General features: G+C 39.1%; 2 protein-coding genes across 3 annotated transcripts in view; one reads left to right on the forward strand and one right to left on the reverse strand.

The window, feature by feature from the left end:
* The window catches only part of LOC124298586 (uncharacterized), a 35,306-nt gene extending 29,805 nt beyond the window's left edge, over nt 1–5,501 (forward strand). The window contains exon 5 of the mRNA XM_046750777.1: nt 18–5,501. Within this exon, the coding sequence (XP_046606733.1) occupies nt 18–397 (380 nt within the window). The 3' untranslated portion in view covers nt 398–5,501. The remainder of the gene's footprint in view (nt 1–17) is intronic.
* Nucleotides 5,502–6,776: 1,275 nt separating this feature from the next.
* On the reverse strand, nt 6,777–10,924 carry LOC124298647 (synaptic vesicle glycoprotein 2C-like). Of its 2 annotated transcripts, none has more exons than XM_046750933.1 (10): nt 10,771–10,924; nt 9,133–9,192; nt 8,899–9,060; nt 8,645–8,807; nt 8,393–8,514; nt 8,094–8,332; nt 7,770–7,951; nt 7,373–7,701; nt 6,999–7,286; nt 6,777–6,868 (listed from the first exon to the last, which is right to left on the reverse strand). In XM_046750933.1, exons 1-10 carry the CDS (start codon nt 10,871–10,873, stop codon nt 6,780–6,782), a joined length of 1,737 nt encoding a protein of 578 aa, XP_046606889.1. In that variant the 5' UTR covers nt 10,874–10,924; the 3' UTR covers nt 6,777–6,779. The 2 variants fall into 2 exon arrangements, with proteins under 2 accessions (XP_046606889.1, XP_046606898.1); XM_046750942.1 differs by lacking the exon at nt 10,771–10,924 and adding an exon at nt 9,411–9,591.
* Nucleotides 10,925–16,937: the final 6,013 nt, after the last annotated feature.

A 16,937-nucleotide genomic window follows, 5' to 3' on the forward strand; every position in this document is an offset into this window, starting at 1 on the left:
ATTATCGCAAACCGCAGGTCTGACGCTGAGCGACGAGTCCGACGGCGTTTGGGCCTACAACAGGTCGGAGAATCCGATATTCGTAAACTCGCCGACGTTGGACGACCCGGAGTCGAGAACCTTGCTGGTGTACAGGGTGCCGCCTGGATTCTGTCTGAACATATTCGACCGGGCAAAGAATGTACACAGGCACTATCACCACCAGCAGCAGTCGTCGACCTCCTTGTCGTCGTCGAATTCACCGAATAACGCCGCCGTCCAGGGACTCACCAGCGGTCCCGTTGACGTAAACTCCGTCCGTATAAGCTTCGCCAAGGGCTGGGGACCGAAGTACTCGAGGCAAGAGGTCACCTCGTGTCCGTGCTGGCTCGAGGTTTTACTTGCGCCGTGCAGGTGATCCCTCGACGTTCGTTTCCTTCGACATTTTCTCGGACACGCTCGATCTTGTTCAAGATCAATTTCGCCGATATGGATAACGGAGGGGGGAAATCCGGAACGAGGACGGAGATTCTCTGACCCCGTGCGTTTCTACAGTAATAATATGCAACTTGGAACTGCGAGTTAGTTGTGTTTTGTGTTGTTTTCAAAAAAAAAAAAAAAGTTAGGATTCTCCTTTTCCTTTTACTTTACTCTTCTCTTCTCTTCTTTATTTCGTCGGATTTTATATAGAACACACACAAAATTTGATCGATTCTTACGGTTGATGTCCGCACGTTATTTTTACCATATTATATCTCCGATACATCCCCGTATATATATACACACGGTGTATCATATGTATATTGTATGTGTATATATTTTTAGTATATGTACAAAGTATGTAATTCGATGTGGATGAAAAGAAGAATTAGACTTGTGGCAGATGATATTCAGATGGATATTGCTAGTCCATAATGCAATATTTACAACGATATATACCGTAAATGTATAATGTTTACATTGTATATTATATTGGAGTTGCTGGAAGAAAACTCGAAGACGGCAAATCAATTGTTGGTACTTTTTTTTCTTCAATTTCTGCGACGATCGCATGTGTTTTTTTTTTCCCTCTTTTCTACAGTTCGCTGTAGTCACAGTTGGTATTTTTTGTTTTTTCCACTTCTCACCCCATTGGTAGGAAGGTATCCAGTTATTATTGACAGTAGTAAAAAATGTATGTAGGTAGACAATGATTTATTTAAGTATGAATATCGGTAGCTAAAAACAAATCGAAACAAACATTTTTTTTTATATCAATAAAGAATCCAGAGCTTTTTTTTAATACAAGTTTTGACAGTTAAAAATAAAAATTGAAATAAAAACAACATGGTTTATCGATAGGATGAATTGGATTTATTTAAAAATAACACATTCTACGCGGGGTTGTCAATGTACTATAGAGTGTATGAAACAGAAATGGCATGAGGATACTTTTTCTACCGATTGATTCATGTCGATTAATTGAAAGTTGTAATTTCACCTTGTTCGTATTCAATTAAATCATTCATTATTTTCCTCGTTGTTTTTTCCGTCTTTCCGACTGTAACCGAAATTGTAATAAAATTGGGATCCGTTTTATGCGATTCCAAGTGCGATTCGATGAGTTGAAACGCTTGTGTTATTTAATTATTCTTCGGTCTCTTCCGGTTGTTGTTATTGTTGTTGTTGCGCCGCTGTTATTACTATTGTTACTCCTATTATCATTATTACTGTTTATGTTGTTGTTGCTATTGCCATTTGTGCATCCCATTTCTTTTCATTACTACCACTATCGGTTGTCATCATTATTGTTATTACAATTAGTTTGATATTATATTTTCTCACCGATGTTTCGAATCTTAATTCCGGCTGGCAAGGAGAACCGAATTTCTTTAGTCAACGTTAAATATACCCGCGCACGTACATACGTATATACGGTATAAAATTAAATTGTGACAAATCTGATTTTCTATCTCACTTCTCTTTTTTTTTTTTTTTCAACTCTTTCTCTCCGATCATCCTTGTATAATGTTTGGTGTCGACGAGTACACGCTATTAATATTATATCTAGTAGACAGTCTAGAAAATTGTATGTCTATACGAAGTGTACGCAGTAAACAGACTTTCATAGGCGTCGTAGATGTAATTTGATAACCGATGTTTTGCTTTATCCTTATTTTCTCTTTCTTCTCGTACTGATATAATAGTATATGCACAAGTAGATAAGCACACACTCACTGTATTGTGATATTGAACGTCGTATACGATGCACACGCACACTTAATACTTGGGTACACAACGTATTATAATCGCGTGTGGCGAGAGTGAAAATAATTACGATTATTGCAAACACTATTTGGATCGTATTGTTGTATTATAACAGGCAGATATGAAAACGGAAAATTTTAGGACAAAAGGGTAACACGTTTAATGGGTTTTTTTTTTTTTCTTTTCTTTATGGCGATGCAGGGTGTTTCAAATATACACATTTTTTTTCCTCGTTATCGCAACAACCACTTTTATCGCGAATTGTAAAAGTTGAAGCTAGGTTGAAGCGTCTGATGAAAAACATTAGAGAAAAAGAAAAAGAAACTTGAACACAATTAATTTTGATTACAAAATTGAATTCGATCGTATTGTTTCGTATTTTTTTCTATAGAATTCATCCGTTACTCAGTTAACTTACGTATTTATCATATGTTAGGTGTTGTAAATTGCTGGAATCAGTTTTAACTGTTGCAGAAAACTATTACTTTTTTTTTTTTAACTCTTTTTTTGCTCTTCTTTTATTCAATTTCTCGAAGGATTATCGATTTTGAATCTCGAAATTGATCGATTTTTTGTACAAATATTTATCGGAAGTAGATAATAAATCGGTTTATGTTACACAAGCACGGGCGTGTCAACGTAAAAACTTACAACTTACCGTCAACAATAACATTTGTACAATCACACACACACACACACACACACACACCTATTTGTGCCTATAAAAATATAAGAGCGAAATGGAAACCATGCTTAAAATGATTAATATACAAAATAAATGATGTAAAATTGGAAGGATATTATTGAAAAATAATAAGATATAAAAAACGTGCAAACAAATACGAAATTGAAAAGAATTTACGCTATATGAACACTGCGTCAGCGAACAGTATAAAAGGGGTAAAAATATTACGAAGGAGTAACAGTTTATACTTGCTTATCATATTATACCCCTTTAGTAATGTAACATGACACACGATCTTCTGTATGTATGAACATACAATGCGTACAACGTGTATCCATTAAATTATAATATATGTATGTATACGAATTTTATTATTGTTACTAACTACGATAGTAATATTAACGATAAAGATCGTTTACGAATTTTCTGTACATTGGATAATAATTTTTACACATTTTCTAAATCCCGACTTCTTCTATACGGATATTAAATCCTGCTTAATAAATCCTGCTATATATATATATACAGTACATGGTGGATAACTCGTGTGTTTTGCATAAAAGGAAGGTTTATTGAAAAGTCGGGGAGAGAGGGAGGGAAAAGTGACAAACTAAAGAAGCAAATAACCAACCGAACTTGAATATACACGATAATTCCATAGATATGCTTCGGTAATAACATTTTTTACGGATGTAACGCACCTGTGTGGGTATAGTACATCTAATGCAGACTGTCTTGAGAATAGATACAGAGATTTTAGGGCCTATGATACAGGGTTGATATAATGTATACATTATTGTACGTTGTACACGATTAATGGTTTAGGGTAAGAAATTTATACCGCGATACGCGTAACGGATGCACGATTCGTATGTTTTTACGCATCACGGTGCAAATACTTTTACGTTTCTTATTCTCAACTGGTTTCCGATTTTACATAAAATTGTTCGTTTTATTGTTTCGATTGCTCTTCTCTCTTTTTCATTTTCAAATCACATGGATTACTCTACAAAGACGCTCACCTGCAGACCGACAAACGAGGACGAAAATGAAAACTAGAACAGGGACAAAGACGAGCTCTCAGTTTAGCCTAGGGATCGTGTCTGTGAAACATAGTGCCTTTTATATAGCGTTCACTATTAATTGATAGACCTATATATATATATATACAGTAAATAATAATAATAATATAAATAATATAAATAATAATAATAACTACAACAACAACAACGATGATGATGATGATGATGATAACAATAATAATTAGTAACATCTATATTACGTGTTATCCAGTAACATACAGATGTTGTTAACGGTTATAATATTAATGAGCGTTTTCATTCTTTTTCTAACTTTCTTTTTTTGTTTTTATGTAACTATTTTTCTTGGTGTACCATGTATAAAACTCTTATACTTGAACAATGTAATTTAAGAATGTACGAAAGATAAAAGTAATGTTAGCGATAACAATGGTAATATTAAGAATAATTATTATTGTTTAATACCGACATCGTACAGAAAAATAACGTTGAAAAGAAAGGGAGGAAAACTCGTGCGCAGCGCTGTGTCGGTTATCCAAATTTGAAAATTACAAATCCCGTGTAATAACGAAACTGACGATTAAGAGAAGGAAAGTAAATAAGGCTGGTGTGTTAAAATTTTGACTCGCGTTCAGGTCAATATTAATATCAAACGAACGTAGTAATAATAATGATGATGATGATAGTAATCATAATGATAATACATGCAGATAGTTGGACATTTTTGAACTTTCAGCAACAACCAAGATGACAACGATTCATTCGGATTCGAGACCTATATTATTGTAATTATTATTGTTTTATATCGACCGCAAAATTGGATCATCAGTTCTATTATATCCCGATGTACATTGTATGTATATTCGTATGTGCATATACCAATATACATACATACACATACCCATACAATATATATATATATATATATATTTAAACAATATAAATATGTATATATATTTAAACAATCTATGTACGTACATTATATTGTAAATTAATGCATGTTTGAAAAGAGAAATCGATATGAACCCTCTTTTTCTTTCCATTTTGTCACCTTTCACTCCGTCATATGCGATATATTTTTAGTATGACGCGTAGGGAAAGACCTCGTTCTTTTCTTCTTCTTGTTTCCCTTTTCTTACAAGTATAAAAAGAAAACTTGAAGTTTCCTACCTACAAGTGCAATTAATTTTTGATGATTTAAAATTTTTTTTTTTATTCTCCTTGTCCGTCTTGCGAAATTTCTTATAGATATTTATTCTGTACTCGCAAATCGATTTTGAAATTTCTTACTTATCTTTCATTACATGCAGTAAATTGATGTGAGGGCGAGGATAATGTTATTGTTTTTTAATTTTCAAGTTTTTAATTGTTTCTTTTCCATCGGCGCATATTACGGCACTAGATACATCGATATACGTGATAAATTCGGTTCTACGGTTTATGTATATACGTAGATAGAGACAGAAGCTTGTAGTAATAAAGCGGATCGGCGAAATTGATCACTTGTGAAGATGCTGAAATGTAGAAAAATAAATACTATGTGCTTAACACCTTTTATATACCCGTTCCGGGCATTTTCACTGTGTGCGTTGAAATCTCGAGGCGGCAGGATGTGGAATGCGTAATCGGATGATACGTATTCCTTCCAAGGATTAATAGATGGGGGGGGGGATTTGAAGCATAGATAGCCGAAAGACAAATTAAAATTCACAGGCGAGAAGAAGGACATGGAAAAAAGATTATTATATTCCACTCATGCGATACTAAATATACGTATGATACATATACATATGTATACAGTCCGTTGACGGTATAATCGAAAATTTATTGTATATATTGTACATATACCTATCGATATACATATATATAATATGTATACACACACGCGAATAGGCATCTATATTATATATATATATATATATATATATATATATATTATACTTATTTGTATATATTATAAATATATATTCAACATTTAGTAATGATTTCATTAATAATAATAGTAGTAGTAATGATAATAATAATAATATTAATAATATAAGTAAGATTGTTCGTAACAATATTAAGAATATAATAAGATTTAAAATGAGAATAATAACAATAATAATGCAATAACGATAATAATGTTAATATTAATAATAACAGTACAGGTATCTCCCGAATAAATAATTGTATACCTAACATTTTAAATATCACTGTATTCAATTTCAAGTGAATAATATAGCCTAATTATTCAATATGCAATTTAAAGTGATGATGTGTATCAAAAGCTCGAGGGGAAACCTTATACTATATTTCATTTTTACGAAAAATATATGAAATCAAAACATTACACATGTACCTATGTATAAATCTTCTTTCTCTCGTTTATCGTTTAGCTCTAATTCTTTTCTAATGCGCAACGAGTCAACTTTGAAGAAAATAATGAAATAATTATACATACCTACGTACAATCGTACAGGAACGTTGAGAATTATTTGTTAAACTTTAGGTTTTCTAATACCTGAACTAGATTAAACTATTTACAATTCCTTATCCGTCAGGCGGTAAAGAATCTTTCACCGATCCGGGTTGGTGTACCTACATATAAGACTGCATTCTCTCTTCTCTTCTTTTACTTACTTTCGTTCTCCATTCCGCCTAAACCTCTACGATATCAAATGTTTCGTGTGTTCTTTCGCCTGTCGATGTACCTAGTCAAGGGATCGCTCATCCCGTCGGTGTACCAAATTGAAAATTGAAGAATTTCTTCTACGTCTTCAAATTTTTTCCGCAATGCTTTTACTTATTTTCATTTATAACCGCGCTGCGTCGGTTCGGCTTTGCAACTAGGCCGATGCAACGGCCATATTATTGTCACAATATTTATTCGTTATAACTCCTTTTTTCGGTATAAGAAAGCCCAACAGTCCGCCAACTGAAACGAAACAGCGAATTTCCTCGATGCCGAGAAATGAAAAATTTAAAAAAATTAACATGCGCAGGTTTGTGACGAAGGTTGTATTATTGCTTAATCGCGAGAGTAAGTTTGGGGAAATTTTACTTACATATGACTACACCCCCAACGAGGAATATCGGGACACCGCAGTTAATGTCGAGGAGTAAACCGAAGAGGAGATTGCTGGCGATGGCGCCGATTCTTCCCGACAACGTAGCCAAACAAATAGCCATCGCGCTGACGTGCGTCGGAAAAATGTCAACGATCACGCTGTTCAGGACCGTGTTACCAGTCGCTATGAAAGTCGAGAAGAGGCAGGCGACGATCAGGTTCTGGGATGCCGATCTGAGGAAGTATATCGAGCAGCCGAAGACACCGGCGAACACCATCGTGCCAACTGAAGGGAACGATCGATCCCATGAATGATCTAATTCCAGGACTCGAGAGACAAGGATACGATCATTCGATCCCAGACGTCCTTACCTGGCATCGTTCGTCGGCCAAGGCGATCGGCGAGGTAGCCGGAAGCCACGTTACCCAGGAGGCTCACCGCGTTCACCGTCAACGTGTTGACGAAGACCTGCTCGTCGATGGTCCCGCTGCAGGGGATTCCCTTCAGGATGTCGTCCGAGGCGGTGCTGTTTCCTACGAGGATGACGTTTTGCGTCTGGGTTATCGCTTCGGCCAACGGATTTGCCGGGACCGAGAAGGTGGCCAATTCGCAGACGGTCACGGTCGTGTTCGGGTGCAGCTTGTAGTACGTCTCGAAGCGGTTGAACAGCTCCGGCAGCCACAGACCAAGGCCGTAGTACCTGCATTGCGGGTGATTCAAGCTCAAGGTCAGCAAGTGCATTTTCCCCGATCGCCAATAAATGCTTACCCGAACATGTTGGCGAAGAGCATGATCGAGAAGAGAACCGCGTACTTGAGGAACGGAGGCGTGAAGAGGTAGCAAATCTGCTTCCAGATGCTTTGCAGAAGTTGGGTAATGCCGAATTTGCTCTTCTCGATGCTGGCTTCCTCGTTCACGATCGCCGTATCGTTAGCCAGGAGTGTTTTCACCTGGAGATTACAAAAAAAAAAAAAAAAACAACAGCTTCAATTCGGTAAACTTGGCTCACACCGAAATGATCGATTATTTCGACATTTGTACAAGTATTGCGTCTGCACTGGAAGTGTCAACGTGAGGTGGCGACAAACTAACCGGATAATCGTGAATGCTGTGACTAGTATTCGCAACGAATATACCACGCAGAATTTTCAAGGCTTCCTTAGACTTCCCTTGGGAAACTAGGAACTTTGGACTCTCCGGGAATCGTATAAGCAGAATGCCGCTGATTACGGTCGGGATACCGACAAGGGCGACGAACAATCGCCAGGAATTGAACTGCAGACCGTTGATTCGAAGCTCGAAGGTCATCGGTATTATCGCCCAAGCCAATCCTGCGGGAAGAATTTTGTTTAATTCTGGTTTTTATACGTTTTCGAATCGCTTATTCGCACCTGGAAGCACCAGCCAAGCCAAAGTGAAGAAGAAACCGACGTAGCATATGCTTTTCGCGCGTTGTTTCTCCGCGTGGAATTCACCCAGGTATGAAAATACGAGACATCCAGGTGCGCCAATCCTGGGGGAAGTAACATCGATACATGCAGGTGAATTACCGGATAATTTTTCAATTGTACCATAATAGTAATAATAATAATCTACCACATTCAGAAATCATTTAGCTATATTTACTGCTTATAGAAACTCACACGAAGCCGTTGAGAAATCGGAAGACAAAAAGAGTTTGAAAGCTCTGCGAGAGGCTTGATATGATGGTGATGGTTCCATCGGCGATTAAAGTGCCCAGCAAAATATTCTTCCTGCCAAATACGTCGGCGATGATACCCCACAGCATAGCGCTCGAAGTTCCACCTGGAATGACAGGCGAATACGTGTATTTTTTCTTTCAACGAATGGAGGCTTGGTAAATTTCGGCGATGAAGATGAAAGACGAAACTCTCACCGGCCAAAAAAGCTACGTTAAGCAGTCCCTTTTCCTCCGATGACAATTGGAGGTCGCATGCTGCTGATGGCAGTATGTAGGCATTCAGACCATTCTGAAACCCAGCTGACATGAAGATCAAGCCGCAGAGAAGGACGAGCTCGTAGTGATATTTTCCGTATCCTAGATCAATCATAGTAACTAATTTAGATCCGGACCATAATGTGACCAACTTTAATGGCTGATCGTGCTTACCACATAGTGTAATCGCCCTGTCGAATTCTACGGATTCATCCTTCGGCCTTTCCGATTTTTCTAAAACAATTAATAAAACTCCATTACGCACAATAGTTTTGAATGGGCTGTTGGAATTGTATTTCTGTGAAATGCGGTCAAATTTTTGAGCGCAGGAAGCGCACGATTCGCTTCAATAAACGGTCGAATCAAATCATCTTATTAGAACTTTTTAAGCGGTCCAATTTTTGGGGATCAGTGCAAAATTATATTGTAAACTAATCCAAGTTTTGCTTAACCAGTGTAACAGATGTGCCATTTTTCTTCCGTGTCCATTGTGACGAGACTTTTAGGGAAGAGACAAGTTCCCGACATGCTGCGTTGGAGATGCTCACGATTAAGAGACTGAAGCTCCGCTCGCGAGTGCAACGAAATTTATAACACGCCGTCCATTATCATGAATGCAGCACTGATAAATAACAGATGCGGACATGTGTGCTCCAGAGGTGGATGAGATACCGTGACGAATGCGGCTCGATTCATCTTGTCTTCGATTTTGCCAACGGTAAGTAATTATCTAGCTATTCCCACTTTTCACGAGTGTGTAACGCACGGATCGTCAAGACGCAGCGGCGTGGTTTCCGGAACAATGATCCATGCTGCGCATGCAGCGCAAGCTGCAGCTGTCAAACTGCGTTTATCCGTTTGAGAAAAAAGGGGGTAATGACGTTCGAGTCGTCACTCGCGTCGCTCTATGTTTTACAATTTCGCTAATTGCCCGACACGTGAAAATTGCTTTCCGAGGAACCTGAAGGATGAAGTTGGGAAAAGCCGCGACTATTGCCGATTGTGAACTTTCGAGTTGACCTAACGAAGTTGGAGAACACGGTTTGTAACTGATTGCAAATAGTTGATAACAACAAGAACTCTCGGCATTATTCGCGTCGTTGTTAAAGATTTTGGTCGTTTGACTAAAATTCGGAATCGGGAATTCTATAAATTCCTTCTCACTATTGCTCGAATCAATCGCGGTATTCGTAATGAAAGCGTCGACATTTCTCAACCTTTGGAATATTTCTTATCACTGTCCAAGTTTTTTTCCACGATTTTCCGACTAACGAGAAACGGCAGCGATACTTTAAGCTTATCACCATATACTTGAGATAAAGAAGACTTGACGTTGATTATAGGAGTTTTATTCCATTCATCGGCTCGTCACGTAGAATTTCGCCTCGTCTCGTTAAACAACGCTGTGCGAGTTCTAGAACGTACCACATTAACGTACCTATGCGATGCAGTGGGTAAATCGTTTGTGCATAGATACTTTTCTTCATGAGCGGGGGCTGCAGCTGTATGCAAATGTGCTTACCTCCTACGTCTGTATGCGTTAGCCAATTTTCTCACGAAATATAAGATAGCGCTACTACCGTTGGAAACTTTCCTACAGCTACCGATCGCTGCAGTTGGTCAAACGAACTCGTTCGGACACGCATAACAAACTTGAAACGCAACAAGTGAATAATGCCGGGGTTGCAAAATCGGCGGTTCGATCCGCTGACCGCGATTTTTGCAACTCTGTTCGCTGGATTCATTGTCAGCGACGTTCCAAGTGAAGTTGCCAATTTCTTGCACCTATTTATTTTTTTATTCGTGACTCACCGATCGTGTAGAGCTGTGGCTGCGGTTCCAGACCCGCGGTAAAATTGCCGATGGCGATTTTTGACGGGGACCAGCGTTTTCCGTTCACCCTTGGATCGTCCATCGCCGGTCGAATCCGTTGGGGTTGAGATAACCGCCAGCTTCTGTCGTTATTCGTCGATGCTTTCTGCGCCGGGAACACGAGACTGATAAACGTTTGCGGCCCCGGTCAACATCGGTTAAAAATTATTATGTCATGCGCAGCAGAATTCTTCAATGCCGTTCCTCCGGCTCCTCAACCGCCCCCCTTCCCAGCCCCACTGATCAAACAAACCTCACCTTTGATTAGCGGCAAATTGTTGTATGCACCTTCGACTTCGGTGTGCAGTAATCGGAGGCGAAATTTCGATAATCTAAAATTTACTTTATTTTATTCAAATTTCAATTATCTTTGGTAATTATCCACTCGTACTACGGGACTGCACGTCATGCGTGCGCGTTAATACGTCAGAAGGCGCAGTGCCTAATACGTAGTAAAATCGATTGAATCGATGGAATAATATGACACAATTGCCATTATGCTGGATGAGTGTTTGATACAAGTGATGACGGGCGGTCAACAGGTGTCTGAAACCACTGAATGCGATTGTTCAGGAATATTCAATTCCTATCCACCTGGACGGAAATGAAGACGTAACGAATTTCCGCTGCACATGTCGGACGGTTTACTGAAACGCCTGTAAGAGGAGGATCTCGAAATGTTTTTCATACCATTTTCACCTAACAACGAAAGGTTGTTAGCCTGTTAAATTTAACGGCAAAAAATAACCTGTGTGAAATATCACTTTAAACAACGGTAAAAATAATACGTACCTCATTGCTTTCTGCGTGACGAGTCGACTGGTAGAAAATATGCGGAGTTTCCTTGCTCTCGTTGTAACTTATTAGCGGAGTATTTGCCTCGGCCGTTATACTCGGCGCACCATCCCCTGACTGTGGGGAAAAAATACGAGACCCCCAAAGTATAATCCCCATGTCGATATGATTTCTATCACTAATTAACCGCAGGTGTAAACTGTAACCTCTCGAAAAAGTCTTATGAGAATTATTGATTGAGACGAAGGTCCCTGATCTCCCGAAATTGCGAATTAGAAATTCCGTGTGTTTCTAGTGAATATTGAAATTCGTTGGAGAAACTTCAACTCGATAAAGCTTCCGGAAAATCCGACAACGTCGAAGCTTGCCGGGTGCCTGATGCCTCGTCACAGTTCGAGCCTGTAATTACTTCGTCGATTCTGCATCTATCTCTCCCCGACAAATGACTTTTACCAATATTGTTTTGCAGCTATAGGTATACGATGTATGCATATGTAAACGCAGTAACACGTGCATACGATCACCGGTAGGTGCGTTCGAGAGATATTTAATAAGAGGATTAACCGTCGAGCGCAAAGGATTCGCCAATGGAAAATTCTTTTAATTAATTGATACGATCGCTTGCTGTTGATTGCATGCCGGTTTGTTTCTTCTTTCGTATGCCGTTTCTCACTGCAAAGATGATTGCTTTTGAAATGTTTGACGCAACGATTTAAATTTGACAGAGTTATTCAACTATCTAACTATCCTTCGGTACATTGTTAACGGATCAACAAAATTTTAATACTACAAATATGTATAATAAATAGATATATAATAGACATCATTCGCCAGGGTAATGATCGCTTTATTTATTTATACATCTTATTTACATTACGGAAAAGTTGTTCCGTAACATCGTCCAGCTGATGCACAAGAATAAACGAAATTTGCATGTACATATATTTTAATACCTCGCATAGCTGCATTATTAATTACCAGCATATATTATGACTCCACCTGACACTCGTTAATGGAATAATCTACTTGGTTTGATCCAGTTGGTCTGGTGGCAGGCAGTCCCTTGGCCGGTCAGCAGATACACCCAGTACGTATGTGTTATATTGGCGTCTGCACATTAGTGGGCAAATATTACATATCATTCGAGAACGGATATAGAATGTAAATTGAGCTAGACAAACGCCTCTGCACGGAGCATACGGACATCGTGCGTATAGCAATCCAGCGCAATAATTTTCAACACGTCCAAGGTTTGTTGAGAATATTTAATATATATGTAAAACGTTGTGATGAAAAATTGATTTCTGTTAAAAGTCGATACTCATGAGACTAAATGTTTTGTTTTGTTTCTTCTCTTTTCAGCAAGTGAAGCCATGAAGCATTTTTGCACAGGAGGGATATTATATGTGACACATATTGTTCGTAAAATAAAAACAAGTGGAATGTGTGTAGCCCTAAATAATCATATTGCGTAATGTGAAAGGTATACAGTATAATGAAGTGTGCATTGGACATGCCTGAACGTTATATTCAGTAAATATGACAGAATGATGTATATGAGACACATATGACATACATGCAACCATGTCTCCGATTAAGAAATGGCTGTATTTTGCGTGGCAAATGTGAATATCAGAAATATATTCAGTGAATATGACATGAAATAGCGATATGTGTTTTACTTGATACATTTACCTGGCTGTTCATGGGCTTCTGATATACCCATGTATAAAGATGCATCGCACTTGATCGCATATGTTTTTTAAATGTTAAAATATATATAGATTTATCACGAAAACAAAAATTGCTAGTATTATGGTCTGGCTAAAAGATGAGTTTGTCGTATTGCCGGGGATCGAAATTCCTCAAGGCTGCCCCACTTGCACACCTCTGCGACCGTTTGAGAAGATTATGCAGCGCGATTAGCGCGCTCGATCGTGAACAACGTTAGATTTGACTATCGTGCGAGAAATAGTTGCCGATGCTTGCTGAAGGTGCGGTCGTCGTCGGATCAGGTTCGTTCACCGACCAATTGGTAGCCTATCGATCCGTCTGCAGCAATACCCAGCTAAGCTTTGTCTAATAACAACATTTTCCACTGCATATATGATGTCTTGGTCGTGAGAGTAAAAGGTGATTGACAGAGGTACGCTTAGGCTTGGCGACAGTGGCAACGAGAGGACGAGAAATGGAGACATTTTGGCCTCAGATTCGATTCAAGTGACCGCGCGTAGGACTAACAGAAGAGAAATGGCGAGAGAAAAAGCACCTGCTGAAAAATGTCGAAAACTCGGGTTCTCGTTTTTTGGCTCTAACTTTCGATGCGTTGATCGCAGCGTATTGGGACTGCGCCCAATCGATTTCTCTCGCAAAATTACGTCGAAATAGTGCCAGAAAGAATTTATTCCTGCACTTTTCAAAATCGCGAAAATTTTCGCCAAAAATGCAAAGGGGTTAGCCTTACTTTTTTTTCATTTTGCGACCAAAAAATTTTTGGTCTCAGATTCGATTCTAATGACCCTTACCTGACCAATTGGACCACCAGGAACTCAGAAAACACAGCAAAAAGAGCGTGGGATCAACAGGAGAGAAGTTACGAAGGAAAAAGCACCTGCTGAAAAATGTCGAAAACTCAGGTTCTCGTTTTTTGGCTCTAACTTTCGATGCGTTGATCGCAGCGTATTGGGACTGCGCCCAATCGATTTCTCTCGCAAAATTACGTCGAAATAGTGCCGGAAAGAATTTATTCCTGCACTTTTCAAAATCGCGAAAATTTTCGCCAAAAATGCAAAGGGGTTAGCCTTTCGTTTTTTTCATTTTTCGACCAAAAAATTTTTGGTCTCAGATTCGATTCTAATGATCCTTACCTGACCAATTGGACCACCAGGAACTCAGAAAACACAGCAAAAAGAGCGTGGGATCAACAGGAGAGAAGTTACGAAGGAAAAAGCACCTGCTGAAAAATGTCGAAAACTCAGGTTCTCGTTTTTTGGCTCTAACTTTCGATGCGTTGATCGCAGCGTATTGGGACTGCGCCCAATCGATTGCTCTCGCAAAATTACGTCGGAATAGTGCCAGAATGAATTTATTCCTGCACTTTTCAAAATCGCGAAAATTTTAGCCAAAAATGCAAAGGGGTTAGCCTTACGTTTTTTTCATTTTTCGACCAAAAAATTTTTGGTTTCAGATTCGATTCTAATGATCCTTACCTGACCAATTGGACCACCAGGAACTCCGAAAACACAGCAAAAAGAGCGTGGGATCAACAGGAGAGAAGTTACGAAGGAAAAAGCACCTGCTGAAAAATGTCGAAAACTCAGGTTCTCGTTTTTTGGCTCTAACTTTCGATGCGTTGATCGCAGCGTATTGGGACTGCGCCCAATCGATTTCTCTCGCAAAATTACGTCGAAATAGTGCCAGAAAGAATTTATTCCTGCACTTTTCAAAATCGCGAAAATTTTCGCCAAAAATGCAAAGGGGTTAGCCTTACGTTTTTTTCTCTCAGAAATTTTTGGTCTCAGATTCGATTCTAATGATCCTTACCTGACCAATTGGACCACCAGGAACTCAGAAAACACAGCAAAAAGAGCGTGGGATCAACAGGAGAGAAGTTACGAAGGAAAAAGCACCTGCTGAAAAATGTCGAAAACTCAGGTTCTCGTTTTTTGGCTCTAACTTTCGATGCGTTGATCGCAGCGTATTGGGACTGCGCCCAATCGATTTCTCTCGCAAAATTACGTCGAAATAGTGCCAGAAAGAATTTATTCCTGCACTTTTCAAAATCGCGAAAATTTTCGCCAAAAATGCAAAGGGGTTAGCCTTACTTTTTTTTCATTTTTCGACCAAAAAATTTTTGGTCTCAGATTCGATTCTAATGACCCTTACCTGACCAATTGGACCGACAGGAACTCAGAAAACACAGCAAAAAGAGCGTGGGATCAACAGGAGAGAAGTTACGAAGGAAAAAGCACCTGCTGAAAAATGTCGAAAACTCAGGTTCTCGTTTTTTGGCTCTAACTTTCGATGCGTTGATCGCAGCGTATTGGGACTGCGCCCAATCGATTTCTCTCGCAAAATTACGTCGAAATAGTGCCAGAAAGAATTTATTCCTGCACTTTTCAAAATCGCGAAAATTTTCGCCAAAAATGCAAAGGGGTTAGCCTTACGTTTTTTTCATTTTTCGACCAAAAAATTTTTGGTCTCAGATTCGATTCTAATGACCCTTACCTGACCAATTGGACCACCAGGAACTCAGAAAACACAGCAAAAAGAGCGTGGGATCAACAGGAGAGAAGTTACGAAGGAAAAAGCACCTGCTGAAAAATGTCGAAAACTCAGGTTCTCGTTTTTTGGCTCTAACTTTCGATGCGTTGATCGCAGCGTATTGGGACTGCGCCCAATCGATTTCTCTCGCAAAATTACGTCGAAATAGTGCCAGAAAGAATTTATTCCTGCACTTTTCAAAATCGCGAAAATTTTCGCCAAAAATGCAAAGGGGTTAGCCTTACGTTTTTTTCATTTTTCGACCAAAAAATTTTTGGTCTCAGATTCGATTCTAATGACCCTTACCTGACCAATTGGACCACCAGGAACTCAGAAAACACAGCAAAAAGAGCGTGGGATCACAACAGGAGAGAAGTTACGAAGGAAAAAGCACCTGCTGAAAAATGTTGAAAACTCAGGTTCTCGTTTTTTGGCTCTAACTTTTGATGCGCTGATCGCAGCGTATTCGGACTGCGCCCAATCGATTGCTCTCGCAAAATTACGTCGGAATAGTGCCAGAATGAATTTATTCCTGCACTTTTCAAAATCGCGAAAATTTCAGCCAAAAATGCAAAGGGGTTAGCCTTACGTTTTTTTCATTTTTCGACCAAAAAATTTTTGGTCTCAGATTCGATTCTAATGATCCTTACCTGAGCAATTGGACCACCAGGAACTCAGAAAACACAGCAAAAAGAGCGTGGGATCAACAGGAGAGAAGTTACGAAGGAAAAAGCACCTGCTGAAAAATGTCGAAAACTCAGGTTCTCGTTTTTTGGCTCTAACTTTCGATGCGTTGATCGCAGCGTATTGGGACTGCGCCCAATCGATTTCTCTCGCAAAATTACGTCGAAATAGTGCCAGAAAGAATTTATTCCTGCACTTTTCAAAATCGCGAAAATTTTCGCCAAAAATGCAAAGGGGTTAGCCTTACGTTTTTTTCATTTTTCGACCAAAAAATTTTTGGTCTCAGATTCGATTCTAATGACCCTTACCTGACCAATTGGACCACCAGGAACTCAGAAAACACAGCAAAAAGAGCGTGGGATCAA

This window comes from Neodiprion virginianus, chromosome 1 (assembly GCF_021901495.1).
Source record: "Neodiprion virginianus isolate iyNeoVirg1 chromosome 1, iyNeoVirg1.1, whole genome shotgun sequence".
In the NCBI taxonomy this organism is placed as follows: Eukaryota; Metazoa; Arthropoda; class Insecta; order Hymenoptera; family Diprionidae; genus Neodiprion; species Neodiprion virginianus.

What these genes read in the sequence shown, in the direction of transcription:
- LOC124298647 (XM_046750933.1), bottom strand. Translation starts at nt 10,873, where the DNA reads ATGGACGATCCAAGGGTGAACGGAAAACGCTGGTCCCCGTCAAAAATC. An exon ending in CGATTTCTCAACGGCTTCGT is followed by an intron (nt 8,515 to 8,644) that starts GTGAGTTTCTAT and finishes TACTTCCCCCAG; the next exon opens with GATTGGCGCACCTGGATGTC. An exon ending in CTCTTCGCCAACATGTTCGG is followed by an intron (nt 7,702 to 7,769) that starts GTAAGCATTTAT and finishes CCCGCAATGCAG; the next exon opens with GTACTACGGCCTTGGTCTGT.